At 42.8% G+C, this 16,312-nt stretch overlaps 1 protein-coding gene across 1 annotated transcript in view; it reads right to left on the minus strand.

Moving 5' to 3' along the window:
* The window catches only part of sgk1 (serum/glucocorticoid regulated kinase 1), a gene marked incomplete at its 5' end in the record, with an annotated part of 40,940 nt that extends 26,372 nt beyond the window's left edge, over positions 1 to 14,568 (minus strand). The window contains 2 exons of the mRNA XM_083934454.1: positions 9,287 to 9,526; positions 14,443 to 14,568. Of these exons, the coding sequence (XP_083790580.1) occupies positions 9,287 to 9,526; positions 14,443 to 14,568 (366 nt within the window). The remainder of the gene's footprint in view (positions 1 to 9,286; positions 9,527 to 14,442) is intronic.
* Between the last annotated feature and the right edge of the window lie 1,744 nt (positions 14,569 to 16,312).

Raw genomic sequence — 16,312 nt, forward strand, 5'->3', positions numbered from 1 at the left:
GTGAAAAAGTAATGTCAGCTAAGCTAACTCTGCTTAGCCTCTATCAAGGCTGCCGTGGTCGCACAGAGTAAATTAACTAAATGTGGTGTTAACGTGAAATATAACATAAGTTGCTCTAACTAGGGCAACCTAATGAGCACAAAGTAAACGTCAAGTAGCTGAGTTATCAGTGAAGGAGATAAATAATTACAAGTTTGTTCAAAACCACACGTCAAGATGCTGATGGTGCTATAGGAGAAGTCAGGTGATCACCAGAATCAGTAGGATTAATCTTTTCAGCGGGACATGAATGTCAACATTGCATGGCAAACCAGCAGTTGCTGAGATATTTCAGCCTAGATCAAAGTGATGGACCAAATGACCCAACACGTGTCTATACTACAACTGGATATCCGTGCTGTCCATTTTCAGAGTTTTACAGTAAATCTTGATTAGATTATTCCCCTTTTTTGTTGTTGCATAACACTGATTGTGTTTATGGGTCTTAAGGATGTAGCACCGTAAAACCAAAATGCCGTCTTAAGGTTGACCTGAACTGGGAAGGGATTAATAGTAAGACCAATAGGTCAGAGCATTTTACAGCACAACAAAATGAAGTATGTAGTAACAAAGCACAAAAACAATAGCTCGTTGTGCACCAGTAATGCCATGAGTAGGCATATTGTCCATGAGGAAGCAGATCAGGTCAAATCTAAGCTGAGTTGTCGAGTGAGAGCCATAAGCCCCAAAAACCTAAGTGCATTAAGCAGTTTCAATAGAGCTGAGCGAGTGTATGGATGAAAAAAAAGTTACCCTGCAGTCAGTGTGCTGCTGAGCCTCTGTGGCGCAGCAGTTTCTTGGCATTAGCTCTGGAACATCAAGATGGAAGATGGGATTAGCCGGGTTTTCAGGGTAGATTATAACAACAATGATTCCCAAATTCCCTCACAATGACACTCGGAAGGGAGGATGCTCCCCCTTTTTTCTAGTGGGTCAAGGTCAGTGGAGACAAAAGAGGAGGCAGGGAGGGAGGAACTGGAGAGCATGAAGAGTACTGATGCCGGTTTATTTCCCTGATACGTTGTAAGAATTAAGCCATAGGAGGTGTAGAAACTGACACAGAATGTTTTGCTGGCTTTTTGAGACTTGCAAGCATTCATGTCACTTACTATACACTGAACATATCGACATAATACAATAGCCCATTTTCTATCAGCAAATATATCAAACCATCATTCATTATCAGTTGTCCTCATCATTTAACCCCTTCCTTCAAGCACCCTTGCACTGAAACCCTAAAAGTAAAATCAAGAATAAAGCTGTGTCACCTCCTCACAACCGCTTCCCCTTATATTTCGCCACACAACATGCAGTCATGCAGATGGATATCTCTCTCTCTCTCTACGTATGCCAAATGCCTTTGTTATCAGTATCAAAGCACAAAGATCAGGCAGTATGGCTCTTAACATCACAAACTATCTGCCTTGCTTTTTCCTTCTTCTGCTCTAGCTTGTTATAGCTTGGTTTGGTTAAAACACAGCAAAAGCTAATTCACACATCCCCCTGTGTCACGACAAATCCAGGAAACTGCAGCCAAGGTATGAAGTGCCTTCTGTGTTTATCTCATTTTTGTGCTTTGGCAGAGAACGCCTGTATGATGCCGCAGTAGCAACGGAAACAAATGCCTTGTGCCATTTTAGGGCATACAGCATACTGCGAACAAAGAAAAGAGATCATGCAAGAAAAGCAAATTTATTACTCCAATCATATTCTTCCACTGCCAGAGCACTTGGCTTTGGAACAAAAGAATAGCAGAGGATTAGCAGTTTTCCATTGCTAAGTGTATGCAAAACAGTGGTTATTTAGAACTGATTTCCAGACCCTGAGAGTACCCTCATTTACTGCAAACGCTGCTTAAATATGTTTAAATTAGAGAGGAGAAAAACATGAGTCACAACAATAGAGGCTAATGGCACATTGCCAAGGATATACAGCTTAGTTTTAATACAGGAACGCCAACTGGGTTTACACGTGCATATTATTCCAGGTTTTGTCCGAAAAAGACAATATTCCTACTAAGTTGTTTACATGGTGAATGAAAATGAGTATTCCACTAATATTCCAGTTTACATGCATCCATGTAAAATAGTATTTTTTCAAAATATCCCGCTGGTGGCAGACTTGTTTGACAGGGTAAACACAGCCTTCTACTTTCATCCCTTCAACAATCTGGTGTAGCGATGGTTGCACATGTTCAAAAACCTGTTAATGTCCAATATATTTTCTATCTGATCATAAATGGGGGCTTTTCTTTTGGGCGTGCATCTCGACCGCAGCTTTACCAACTTTTGGCTAGTTGTTTTGTGCACAATATACCTGAATAATACGGGAATATCTTGCATGTTAATCTGATAATGCAATACGTGGAAAATCCATAAACAATATGCTGTTTACATGACCTGAATCCAATTGAGAATATTATCACATTCGGAATGACAGTGGAATACTAGTGTGCATGTAAGCATACTCAATGTAGGAATGAAGTGAAATGCAAGGTTTGTAACAGACAATCAGCTGACTCTATCAGGTATCGGCCGAAGGACAAGAAGGAGCTAAAGGTTTGCCAAACTGATGCAAACGCTAAGCTGGTCTTGCCAGTTTCATTAGTAGGCACAGAGTTTGAAAGACTCAGTTTCTGAAATGGCATTTGTATAGAGTGATTGTGAATATGTGCTGAGGTCTTTAACAAGGAGAAAATAAAGTTTTCAGTCAATTAGCCAAACTATTCAAAAGAGTACAAGTCTGGAATGAGATGCATTTCTCCCTGGTATTGGTACAGTGTCTATGACAAGCCAACCACTTGGAAAGGGATTTGGGCTCCCAGTACTGTCTGTGTAACTCTTTGTATCAAATATAATTGGATCTTGCGGGTTGGTCCTCTTAATTCCATCTTATTCCCAAGACAGGCTGAAAACCGCTTTGACAGTATAATGCAATTCATGGCAAATGCAACTGGGCTGGAATTTAAGTGAGGTTTTTTTCGCATGGTAACCTTTTTGACCAGTGAGGAGAGGACTGTTGGTCTGGAGAGACATGGGCAGCAAAGTTCATCAGTTCATTAGGTGATTCTAGTTACCCAATACTGCAAGAAATCACAAAGTTTGCTGATATTGTGTCAGAGAGTCGATAGTCCTTCTGCAGTTTTATGGTGTTGTATCAGATTTCATAATACTGAAATAAGTAAATACTGACCTTAAAAAACACTGAGAGAAACATATAAAATTTAAACAGCTGAGACACGAGTTCATGTCCTTGCCTCAAAAGGGTCAGTGCTGGTAAAAGGTCACCAGTGAAGCAGTGTGCTCTGTGAATATGACACACAAGTCATTAACCATTAGCTCCATTGAAAGGTGATCTACTGCCTCTTAGAATCCACAAATAAGACACTTCACAGATAAGATTACGTAAGAACCAAAGTCTGAAGTTCAAAGTCCAACAGGGATCCATGAGAAAATCTTTTTTTCCAAGAAGACGATGTTAACAGCCGATATTCAGGCCAAAGCTGTGGGCATTTCTAAACACCCCTGTTATCTGATGATTAAACACCTGAATCGTATCGGACCTTGTCATCGACTCGCAGTCTCAGTCGACAGGATCTTTGAATGAAATCAGCCTACAATCAGTTTCCTTGATGCATTTGCATTCGTGGAGCAGAGCTCAGCCTGCAGGGCCTTGTCACTGCTGATAGAGAACAAGAGAGGTGGATTTGTCACAGGTCGTCTTTCACTGTTTTGTCACTGTGGAGAACGAACCGTTATGGCTGACTTGACCACATCAGAAACATGCTCTTTAAACACCACTGATCACCTGAGCTATGAGGACAAAGGTACAGCGTGATCAAGCTTTTTGTTCCAGCTGACTCTAACAAAACATTAACAAGATGTGCTTAACTGACCAACGAATGAGGTTTCTAGAAATGGATATGTAGAGGTTGAAAAGTACCTCTACTTTGCCACCAATTTCATCTGAGATCTAATCAACGACATCTCACAGGCTGTGTGGGAGCTGATACAAATCACTGTTCTTCTTGGACACGCTCGACTTCTCTCATCTCCTTGGATTTCTTTCCGTTCACCTCCTGCCTTCCTTCCTTTCTCCTCTCTATTGCCCTGTCTCTCTTTTTTGGACAGTAAACACAAACGGGTCTGGATAAAGTTGGTGTTTAAAACCACAGCTAATACACTCACTGAGTAACAACACTATGATCCATACCGACAACAGGCCATAAGGAAACGGAAATAATGTCATAAGCAACTTCAGCCCATTCTCATTCTTAAGGTGTCAAATATCGACACTTCACCCGACACCCTCACCGTTTGATACCGTCGCGCTATTAAGCCTCTGCATGGGAAGCAACTGTAAACCCATCCACCGCAACATTCAACGCTCAGAGCAAGTGCACCATAAGTAAGAGCATCAAAGTCCAAATACGCAATCGGGTTGGTGAATGTGTCAAACAAACACAGCTCCTCCCATGATCTTTTCCTAACCAAATAGTTTTTCTGCAAATACATAACCTAGTTTTGTGAGGGGGTCCTGACAAAGCGTACGTATGTGACAAATGCTAATATGATTATATAACGCATAATGTGAAAAATAGAATATGAACGATCTCTTTATTGTTATGTTTTTATATATCCGTTATTTTAGCTATCCGTTTATATTGGTTGTTCCCTTGTCTCTGACTTGATGATAAGTTCCAGTAACACTTTAGATTACAACATGCAATCGAAAGTGTTAACGGAGTTCCCGCAAGATCCTAGAAAAGCATTGAAACCGTTGTGACAAGAGAGATAACACGCTAAGACAACCAGCAGTCAGCAAAAGTTCACGTTCTTTTCCTTTTTGATTAAGTCTACATCAAGAACAGTACAGGCTTGATGAAAAGGGATTAGTGGAAAGGCTGTGTTGGCATTAGCTTTGTGTGTGTGTGTGTGTGTGTGTGTGTGTGTGGTATCTGACAGTCTGTTGTTGCGTACACAGGGCAGTACAGGACGTCCTTAGGAGGATTTATACGCTTTTGGTTTCTGGTCATGCTCGGGCAGTAGGGCAGATACTTTGACCTCATTCTCTTTCTTCTAATAAAACTGTCCTCTCAGCTTTTCTCATCCCTCTCAACATATATACACTGGAGATCAAAATTAGAGAACAAGTTATTAATACTTGTAGAATATCCACTTTGGCCATACCACTGCTGTATGAGCATGTTTTTTTAAATAACCAAGGCACTTCAACAAAAACCTTGAGCAACTTTCAGATCCCTCCCAGTTATTGGGGTTAATCTGGCACCTGGTGACAATTTGCTTAATTGTTGGACACACCCTATTTATCTTGCAGCTCCCCGGGTTACTTTGTAAGATGGTGAGCCGCTCTAAGCTGACTGAAAACCAAGCAACAGCAACCGATTTATTTAAGTCCCTCTAAAAGGCCGGTCATCCTCGTAAAACAAGTGCATGAGAGGACGGGATTATGCAAAGACTCAATGGGGAATCGGTTCAATGCTGCAGCTGGAATTGCTCGCCAGTTTGGTGCTAAACAGAACAAGGATCTGTCTCGGCACGCAGTGTCTCGCCCACTCTGCAGTGACCAAACTTGTCATTAGCAGAAAGAATAAAAAGACTAGACTTGCCTTTCCGGAGGAGCATTTTGTGTGGACAGAGAACTGGTCCAGAGTGCACTTCAGTGATGAGAGGAGGTTTGATTTATTTGTGTCTAATGGGAAACATTATGTTTGGTGTAGGACTGGGGAAAGACTGAACCCAAAGTGTGTAAAGAAGTCAGTTACATTTGGAGGAGAACATGTCATGGTTTGGGGGATGTTTTCTGCAGCAGGAGTTGGGCCTCTTGTACAGCTACATGGCAGGGTGAATGCAAATGTTTATGTAAACCTCCTTCGTCAACATGCCTCTACACTTACTATATTTTTAAATCATATAGCCCGAAGAAAACATTGTTTAAATCTTCTCTTCTGTCACAATGGTTACTCTTATCCAATTTTGATCTCAAGTGTATATCACTGCTGTTTCCTGTGTTTATGTCTCCCCCCTAGGCTCCACCAATATCTCAACTGCTCTCATTTTTCCTCTTCAGCTATTATTGTATAAACTTTGTCCATTTTTAATTCTAATTTCCTCCAAATTACACGTCTTGCCTCCTACTTACAGTAAACCTCCCCTCCTGTCCTCCCTTGTTTTCCCTGCAATTATAATCCAATGGAAGAAAATACAGGCACCATAAATTGCATACACTGATTTCATTATATAATAAGATCAGCGCCATAAAGGTGGTCTATATTTAGCTTTGGCTCTGAAAGACTCATGGAAAGCAGCAGTGGGGTCAAGGCTAAGCTAGGCTAGCTGCATGTCAAATGGTGCTGATGCTTCATAATTAGAAAGAAGCTGCAAGGATGGATTTTCAATGAGGAGGTGGAGGAGGAGCTGTCAGGGAAGCCTTTGTAAAAAAGAGAACTATGTTGGTATGTCCTCATTAATTCAAATATTGCAGAGTTTCCTTATTTATTCATTTTTTGGGCTCTAAGGTGCTAGTGAAAACTATGGTTTCAGTTCATACGCAGCTCCTCTGGCAACAAACAATTGCATTTTGTGGCTCAGAATCATAAATGCCAAAGCTTCTGCTCAACAATAGTGTAATACGGAAAAGCTAGGTTGAGCATTCAACAATACAGGACTATACAGAATAATATACTTCTATAGATTTCCAACAGCATGAAAAGAATAGAGAGCATTGAATCAGACCGTGACAAATGTCCTCTGAGCTTTGCCTTCTGTCTCTGCACACTTATGTGTAAGCTGACACTGTCTGTCAATGTCTGCCGTCTTATTCATCCCCTCCTTCTCTAAAATGTGACAGCAGCCTCTCGGCGTCATCACCCCGCTTTCTTAAGTCTGCGTCTGAGGCACTTGCTAGACAGCGATTGATATGGTTCACTTTGATGTGCTGACACATTTCCGAGTGAAGCTTTGCTAATTTGCATTTGAGTCAGGCCGTAGGTGGCCTCCTCGAGTACGGAGCAGTGTGTTTGGTGTGCGAGGGAAATGTTTCGGTTACCGCTCCGCAAGTGTTTGGCAAGCCAACTTCGAGGGCCTGAGTTGTGAAGTGTTTGGACAGAATGTGCTCAGATATGGTACGGTATGAAGGGAACAGTACAGAACATGACGTTTGTGTGCTGAGTTTTTATCATGAGATATTTGGCAATGCAAGTCAAATACATAAAGAGTGCATTTCCATATTTAGATAATGCATCTATGTTGTAAGTTTCCAGTTTAAATGCGGTCAATCATTGATTGAGTCTTGGATGACAGCGGCTATAGGTCAGTCCAGTTTAACTTCATACTCACACACTTCACACACATTCACACACTCTGCAGTGAAAACTAGGTATGACTCACCACAGAGCCTCCTCCTTGAGCCTGCTCCCACCTCGCCGCAACACCCATTAAATACACACACACACACATACACACAGCGGTTATCTCCAGTGAGACATTAGTGACAGATCTATTGGCTGTGAGGGCAAGAGGTGGAATTGATACAGCGATAGAGTGAGACAGTACCGCCTGGAAGAAAACCAGAGCAAAATGAAACAAAATGGGGTGGAAAAAGGGGGATGCAGAAAAGAGGATGGAGTGATGGACAACAACACGGTCCTGTTTTATATTCTTAGGTGATTCAACGTTTTTTTCTCAGTGCACACACACATACACAGTGTGGCTTTGTCTTGCTGTGACAGTGATGACTCATTATCCCCTGTCGCCTACAGGACTGGAGAAGCGCATGCACAGGCGCGCACGCACACACAGACACACAGACACACACACACACACACACACACACACACACACACACACAAGCGGAGGACCAATTGATGGTACGATGATTGATAGGGGTGGGATGGCTATTATGATTGCAGTTACAAGGACAACCTGGACACCTGCAGCAGCAGAAGCATGAATCGACTGGCGTGTGTTTGGGCAAGGCGTTTGTTGACAGCACGCAATTCAGTGTTCATGTTCTCTGCTGAATGCCTCCTGCTCTAATTTCAGAAACACCAGCCCGTGGTGAGCAACAACAACAAGGGAGTTTTTGAAAAACGCCCCAGTCGTCTTGCTGTTTATGTTACATAACAGCTCTTGTGGTGGAGCTTAAGGGATGAATAAAGACAAGCACAACAATGTCTAGAGTCCTGTTAGCACCCAATTTGCTTCTTTGACTTCTTTTAATGAGCGCTAATGGGCAAATAGATGGAGCTCTGTAAAATGAGTGTTGTTACGGAGCATGTTGGTGTATATACTTGCACCTGCAGGCCAGAGGAGAAGTTTACGGGGAGAGCAGCAGCAACTGGCCCATACAGGGCGCTCTAGACTAAAATACATGCATTTTTAATTCATTTTATTTATTAATTTATTTTCATTCCACGGTTGCTGCAACAGAACAGCCGAGCCTGTTGCTGCAGAGGCCAGGCCGAGACCAGGAAAGCCAGTCTTGTGAATTTACAGGGCTCGGACAAGATTTAGGACGCGCATGCAACACGCCCAACACTTCCACATACATACTCATTAATAGAATGCATGCCAGATTGCTCAGTCTAAGGGATGAATGGGACCTCAGGGCGATAACTTTTTTCTCCCCAAATCTCATCGTAAGTGTTTGATGGGTGAGGATGAAAACAACAGGTGTTCCTGACTGTCTCTCTCAAATAAATCTGTTTGAGAGAAGAACTCTATCACATAAACTCGTTGTGAAACAACTTGGGCCGGATCAGTGCAATGTTACAGTTGACCAGAAAACCAGTGACAGGGGTAAAGAATATGACAATTGTTTAACAAGTGGTTTGTTATGGCTATTAGGGCAATATCTTGCTTTCCTTTCCTCATTTTCAAAATCAAAGGAACATATCAAGTCTGGATAAATTCAGGTACAAGTGACCGAAAAACCTCTTTCTGAAACAAAACACCAGAAAGAAACCCAATGAAAAACAAAATCCCTCACTGAAAAGTCAATGAAACTGGCCATGTTTGGAAAATTAAATATGGAAATATATGAAAGAAAAAAAGGTTAATTTGGGTATGTTCAGTTCAGTAACAAAAATGTGTCAAGCATTCTCCCTCTCTCTCTCTCTCTCTCTCTCTCTCTCTCTCTCTCTCTCTCTCTCTCTCTCTCTCTCTCTCTCTCTCTCTCTCTCTCTCTCTCTCTCTCTCTCTCTCTCTCTCTCTGTTTTTCCCTTTACCTTACAGCCCTTGCTCTTGTCATGGCCGCTGGTTTGCTCACTGGCAGCACACAGCGAGCATGGCTCCTGGTGGTAGTACTGGCCGCCCTGCAGGCCACCATAGTGACAGCAGCCATGAAGCGAGGGTAAGTGTGTGTACCACAGGTCGTCGGCCATTGGACATTTTGGGCAGGGGTAAATGAGGCCTTTCCCTTGGTTCTTCTCCACGCTCACTTTGGGGTTCCTCATCCATCGTCGTACCTGCGTGAGAAAGAAGTGTTGTAGCTCAAAAGCACTTTAAGAATCTTTTTTTTTTTTTAAGAAGAAAAAGGTTGGTTTGATCTCACTTTTACTTTGTTTGTGTAAATACTCCTACAGGTGCTCCACAAACACACACACTGTCAACACTCTGCCAGCTGCAACCTTTGATCAGAAGAGTTTCTCGATGTTACCGCTGATTGCATGTGATTTCGAGTGAGACACACACACACACACACACACACACACACACACACACACACACACACACACACACACACACACACACACACACACACACACACACACACATTTTGGGGTGATGCATCTGTGAGTGTCTGCCTACACACACACCTACACGACCAGAGTGAGAGGTATGTTGGCTGAGAGAGGTGGTGTCACAGCTGGAGTGTTCCCTCTCACACACACAGAGGATTACACTTCAGAGAGGCACAGGTTGCTTCTCTGCTCTGCCACACGTTGAACACATGAATCAGAAAGAGAACACACAAAGAAGGGCATACACACACAAACCGAACTTTCGCACATTTGACACAAAACACAATGCCGATGGCACCGTCAAATATGATGAGGAGTGACATCTATCTATTTCAATCCTGTCTAAGTGTCTTGACTTGACTTGATTTAGTGTCTACGGAAGTTCAGAAAGACTTCAATATACATGGTTATTATGATGAATTATCCCAAATTAAAAATCATTCTACATTCTGGTTATAACAGGTGTTCATATTATGCAGCCATACAGTAAAAACAATGTGAGAGGTTTGTTTCTTTTGGTGAGATATGTGCAAGTTTGTGCATGCAAGCACATTGAATACACACATCTCCCCTGCAGTGACTAAACCTTCCCAGAAAAGCACTGTCACTAACCATAAAATCTGGTGTGTGTGTGTGTGTGTATGTGTGTGTGTGTGTGTGTGTGTGTGTGTGTGTGTGTGTGTGTGTGTGTGTGTGTGTGTGTGTGTGTGTGTGTGTGTGTGTGTGTGTGTGTGTCTGTGTGTGTGTGTTTGTGTGTGTGTGTGCGTGTGCGTGTGTGCGTTTTGGAGAAAGAAACGTGGAGAAGAGTTGGTGAAAGTGGGAAAAAAAAACACATGGGAGGCAGTACGAGAGCGACAGAAGAAGCCTGATGAAATCTCATCCTGCTGCGTGAATCGAACATTTAGCAAACGCACACCCCGGGGACAGTAGCCTGTGTGACTGAGCAGCACAGAGTCCAGACAGCTGTGACACACACAAAAAACAAACACCCACTGAGATAGAATGCCTAAGTCGAAGGGAAGCCAAACAGCGTGTCAAGGCACGTCGAGTCTAAAGGGAAAAAAATGAGTTGGAAAAACACTCCAGTAGCTCAACACAAAAACAAATCAGCCACTGTATAGCACGCACACGCACACACACACACACACACACACACACACACACACACACACACACACACACACACACACACACACACACACACACACACACACACACACACACACACCCTACGTAAAATAAGACTACTACCACACAAGTTTCTTTATATTAAACATGAACATAGGATTGACGTTACTTCCAATTAGAGGATTCTTCCCTTTGTTATTTTCATTCAAAGCAGAGTGAGAAATGTTTCGGCATTACCCCAAGGATCACACATTGCGCTGTCATGCCTCTTGTTTAACAACGTCACGCTGACTATGAAACAGACGAGAGGTTTTCATCTGAAGCTTAACACTGCATTCGCCTCAGACACAAAAACACAGTGCTCACAGTGAGAATATGTTTTCAAGAGCCATACATTACGTCATCTCTTTTGGATGGGTTGGTCTGTCCAAAGACGGATGAATATATTTTGTAACTTCAGGGAGTGTGGCATTTCAAAATTTCCCATATTTCCTAAATGGCATGTTCTATCAACATTTGAAATGACTACACACACACACACACACACACACACACACACACACACACACACACACACACACACACACACACACACACATACACACACACACACACACACACACACACACACAAACACAGAGTCATTGGTCTGATATTTCCTTTCCATCATTTCCCTTACGCATTTTTACGAATGCTCTCCCTCCCCATTACGTAATTAGACTTATTTAGACTCAAATGGAGGCACAAATAAACCCTAACCAGCAGCAGCAGGCATTAATTCTGATTTTGGGCTGTGTGCTGATGCATATCTGGAAGCTGTCTTTCTTGGTAGAGCACTGGAGTCTGGAAGGAAAGCCAGCTTTATACAGAAATATGCAAAAAGAAATGCAAATCATATAAAGATGTATAGATAGATATGTCCTCAGGCTCTTAATTACTGATTAGTATTTCTAAAAAAATAAAATAAAATAAAATCCCATGGGAGACTCATCGCGGCAGAATGTGCCTGTGGGAGTGCATGTGTGGGTGTTAACACAACACAATCTGCCTGTATTAACCGGCCGAGTCATCAGGGATCCACACCATACTGTATGCCATCTGAGACCAACACACACTTTTGGAAAACCTTACTGTGAGCAAGAACACGCGTCGATGACACAACCAGACTAGAAAATAATTGAAATCCACCAAGCAAATGACTGCTAATTGTGCCCAATTACTTGTCATCCTGGAACACATTCACTCCCTGAGGCTAATGTGAGCATAATAATAATATTATGTGCAATAAAACCCTTACGTTATCATCTGATTTATTCTATTACCCTGTTTTGGTAATGGAAAAAATGATGTTGTGGCGTATCCCCAAAGCAATTTAGTGATTATTGAGTAAATGCATCAATCTCCAACTCTCCTTCACAAGCTGGAAGTAATGTTCCTTCCCATCGTACCCCACAGTCTTATTGCTCAATGTTTTCTTTTGATCTCATGTAAATGGGCTGAAAATTATTCAGATCTGAGGGTGCAGAAGTTCAACTGTTTGTCTAGCTTGGCATGTTTTTGAGTGAGTGTAATTCACATTGGGGTTGTCAACAATTCACAACGGGCATCCATATGCATCAGCTCTCTCTTACAACTCTGTTGCTTTTCCATCTTCTCATCTACTCTGAGTTATAAGATTTAATATTTGTATTAACGTATTCATCTCTATAAACAGATTCTGCATATAAAGGTAGAGGCTTTCTGTTTATGATTTAAACTAACTAACTTATCAATTAAAGTTGCACTCCATAGGAATAGAGATTTCTTGTTTCTAGCGGCCTCTTTGGTGGTGAGATGTAGTTGCAGGCGAGGCTGTTCTTTCAGAGCCCTCCATCCTTTCACGTTCATGGTCATGGTTTTGCTCTTTTGTAAACTTGTTTTTGAAACACATGCACTTCTCTACTTCCGGTCCGTCCCCTATATGTTACCCTCTTAAATCCATACACGCACGTTCCTATTACACTTCTGCCCTTACTACAAGCCTGACTCAGCAGTTGGAAGTTCCCATGTTCCCAAGTGAACGCAGCATCAGGGACAAGTTCGGCCTGCAGACCAACTGTCAGCAGCGACACTAACATGGTGGCCTATTTACATCTAGCCCAGGAATGTCGTCACAGACACTGGTATTGGAAGACTCAGCAAAAAGGCAAGTAGAAGTGCTTTCACTTTAATCTAACTATTTTCTTGATTAATCGATTAACCTGTTCACATCATCAAAGATATTCAACTTGCAATAATGGAGAACTAAGATAAAAAATTAAAAAACAGCAAATATTTCAAACCGCATACTGTATTTATGCTTTTACTTGCTTAAACTAAGCCTGATCATTACTGAAGACTAAATGATCCTTCACTTTTCAAAATAGATGCAGATTAATTTGCTTGATTAATTTGTCTTAGCTCAACAGCTGTTTATCATTCATTAAAAGGTTCATAGGATATCATACTTAAAGTAATGCGCAAAAATGTGTATGATAGCTTACTAAATATGACCCTCTGTTTAACTTAAAGGTAAGCAACCCATGACTCTTTCTTAATGAAGGTTAATGAGTTAATCAGGCCTGCAGTTACACATGTTAAATAAGTATTAATAAACTGTTATTCCACATTAACAGGATGTGAAGTTATGAATTCGCTGTTCAATCTGAATCTGCTGTTGGAAGCGTTGGGAGTTATATCAGAACAAATGATTTATCGACCATCATTAAAGCCATTAGTTAAATCTCACAAACACACCAACCAAGGAAACCATTTAATGCAAACTATGAAGATGACACAGTAAGTTAGCATTGTAATTGCACTGCAGCATAATGCAGGATATGCTGAGTAGATCCTAAACTGTAGGACCTCACCAACCAAGTGATGTCATGATCTACACGACAGACACTTGTGGGTTCTGTGATGCAACAGTGTTTTGGAGCACGCACACACACACACACACACACACACACACACACACACACACACACACACACACACACACACACACACACACACACACACACACACACACACACACGAACACACAAACACACACACACACTCTCTCTCTCTCACACACACACACACACACACACACACACACACACACACACACACAGTAGACACAGATACGCAGGGAGCCAAATCTTGAGCCTGATTAGCCCGGCTAAGCTTTCACAATGACATAATTTCTGGCACACACACAAACGCACACACACACACACACACACACACACACACACACACACACACACACACACACACACACACACACACACACACAAACAAAAGGGAGAGAGGGAACACTCCAGCTGTGAAACCACCTCTCTCAGCCAACATCCCTCTCACTCTGGTTGTGTAGTTGCGTGTGTAGGCAGACACTCACAGATGCATCACCCCAAGATGTGTGTGTGTATATGTGTGCGTGTGTGTGTGTGTGTGTGTGTGCGTGCGTGCGTGTGTGCTTGTGTGCATGTGTCACCCGAACTCACCTTTCTCTTGACAAACTGGAAAGCCGAGCACTTCTTAAAGGAAAAGGCAGTCTTCTCTCCCCCGCCTCCTCCTCCTCTTCCACCACCTCCTCCTCCTCCTCCTCCTCCTGCGTTCACCAGCTTCATGGCCGACACCGGCACTCCGCTTGCCTCCGTAGATCCCAGGGTGACGGACAGACTGATGGGGAGTGAAACGGAGAAAAGGGGTAGTTGTTCAAGGCATGAGGAGAAATCTGTGGCTTTTGCAGAGACGGGTGAGATGAGAATGAGAGGGATGCTTCTGTGAGAGAGGGATAGAGAGAGAGAGGGAGAAAGGGTGAGAGAGAGAGGGAGAGAGAGAGGCGGCAAAAAGAGGGTGTGAGGAGGAGAGCGAGAAGAGGTGGAGTGAGAGGAGGTGGAGGTGGAGGAAACAGATGGACCAAAATGCGAGGGACAGAGGCAGGGCGTTGCAATGAGAATGAGATTACTGGAAGGTGTCAGGGTGTAAATAAAAACATGGAGGAAGTGAGAGAGAAAGAGATTCATGCACAAAGATGGAGAGAGGAAGAGGATGAGGAGGAAGGTACCAGCTCCTGTTGGTTTGAGGAGGAAAACAGCTCAGGAGCCAGAATGCAACTCAGTCTCAGTCAAACTGTCTGATGTGCGTGAAGTTTATCCATGCTTGTCTAAGTGTATACACATGCTGAGCGTGTTTACATATCCATTGTGTGTGTGTGTGTGTGTGTGTGTGTGTGAGTGTGTGTGTGTGTGTGTGTGTGTGTATAAATGCATGCACACTTGCCTACCTTTATACTAGTGCTTTGGTTGGTTTCCGCTGCAGCTCCAACAGCCTATTTTTAATCCAAGGACACCTCCAGAAACTGGTCCCAGATCAGACGCACCAACTCCTCGCTCCTCAGGTACAGGTGTCCCTTTCCTGATGTCACCGAGCTATGCCCACAAACCCAAAAGAGGGTGGGGAGAAGAGGAGGGGGAGTCTGCGAGGATGTCAGTTTCGATAAGTCAGTGTGTGTGTGTGTGATTGTGTGTGTCTTCAGTTGTTTGGAGTGCCCTGTGAGTGAATGCAGTAATGTTGCTGTGGTGTCAGCCTGTAAACAAACACCCAGGACAAGTGTGCGTATGAGAGCACGATGTGTGTGTTGTGTGTCCAGCTGCAGTCGTCTGGCTCACACCAGCGCTACTTTATCAATGAAAGGCTCTGCAGTGAGCAAATGCCGCTTGCCCCTTCTCTCTCCTTCCATCTCTCTCTCTCCCTTAGTGTCCCTCATTACCACTCTGCCCTCCCCCTTTTCCTCCGCTCGCTCGTTTTCTGCTGCAGTCGTCGGTGGCACCTCCCTCTCCCTCACCTTACACTTCAAGCCCCCTCGCGATGTCTCTGAAATTGTCCCAGCAAGGAGTGAAGAGGACAGTAACACCCAAATTATATCTTCACCATTTTAAGTTTGTGCAGCTTTAATGTTTTGGTCCAGCTGGATTTGATACACACACACACACACACACACACACACACACACACACACACACACAGAGACACACACAGAGCTCATCATATAGTACATGTACCCTTGCCTCTGCACCTATAACACCGGGTTATCTAAATTTCCTGATGTGACACCCAAGAACGATAACACTGAATCATTAGGCCATGCACTTCACGCTCGCAGTCGACCTGGCAACCAAATTAAAATCATGTTTCTAGCTGTGAGCTGGCTATATTAAAAATACATTTTAAGCAAAAAGAATGAACAGTTCAATTTTTAGCAACGTTTTAAATATATATATATTTAAATGTTGCATGTTTGGCAGCCTTTTCTTCATATCAGTTAAAAGCTGATGTTTTCTGACTTCACCCATGATGAGGTAATTAGTT

The sequence above is a fragment of the Echiichthys vipera genome (assembly GCF_963691815.1).
Source record: "Echiichthys vipera genome assembly, chromosome: 19".
In the NCBI taxonomy this organism is placed as follows: Eukaryota; Metazoa; Chordata; class Actinopteri; order Perciformes; family Trachinidae; genus Echiichthys; species Echiichthys vipera.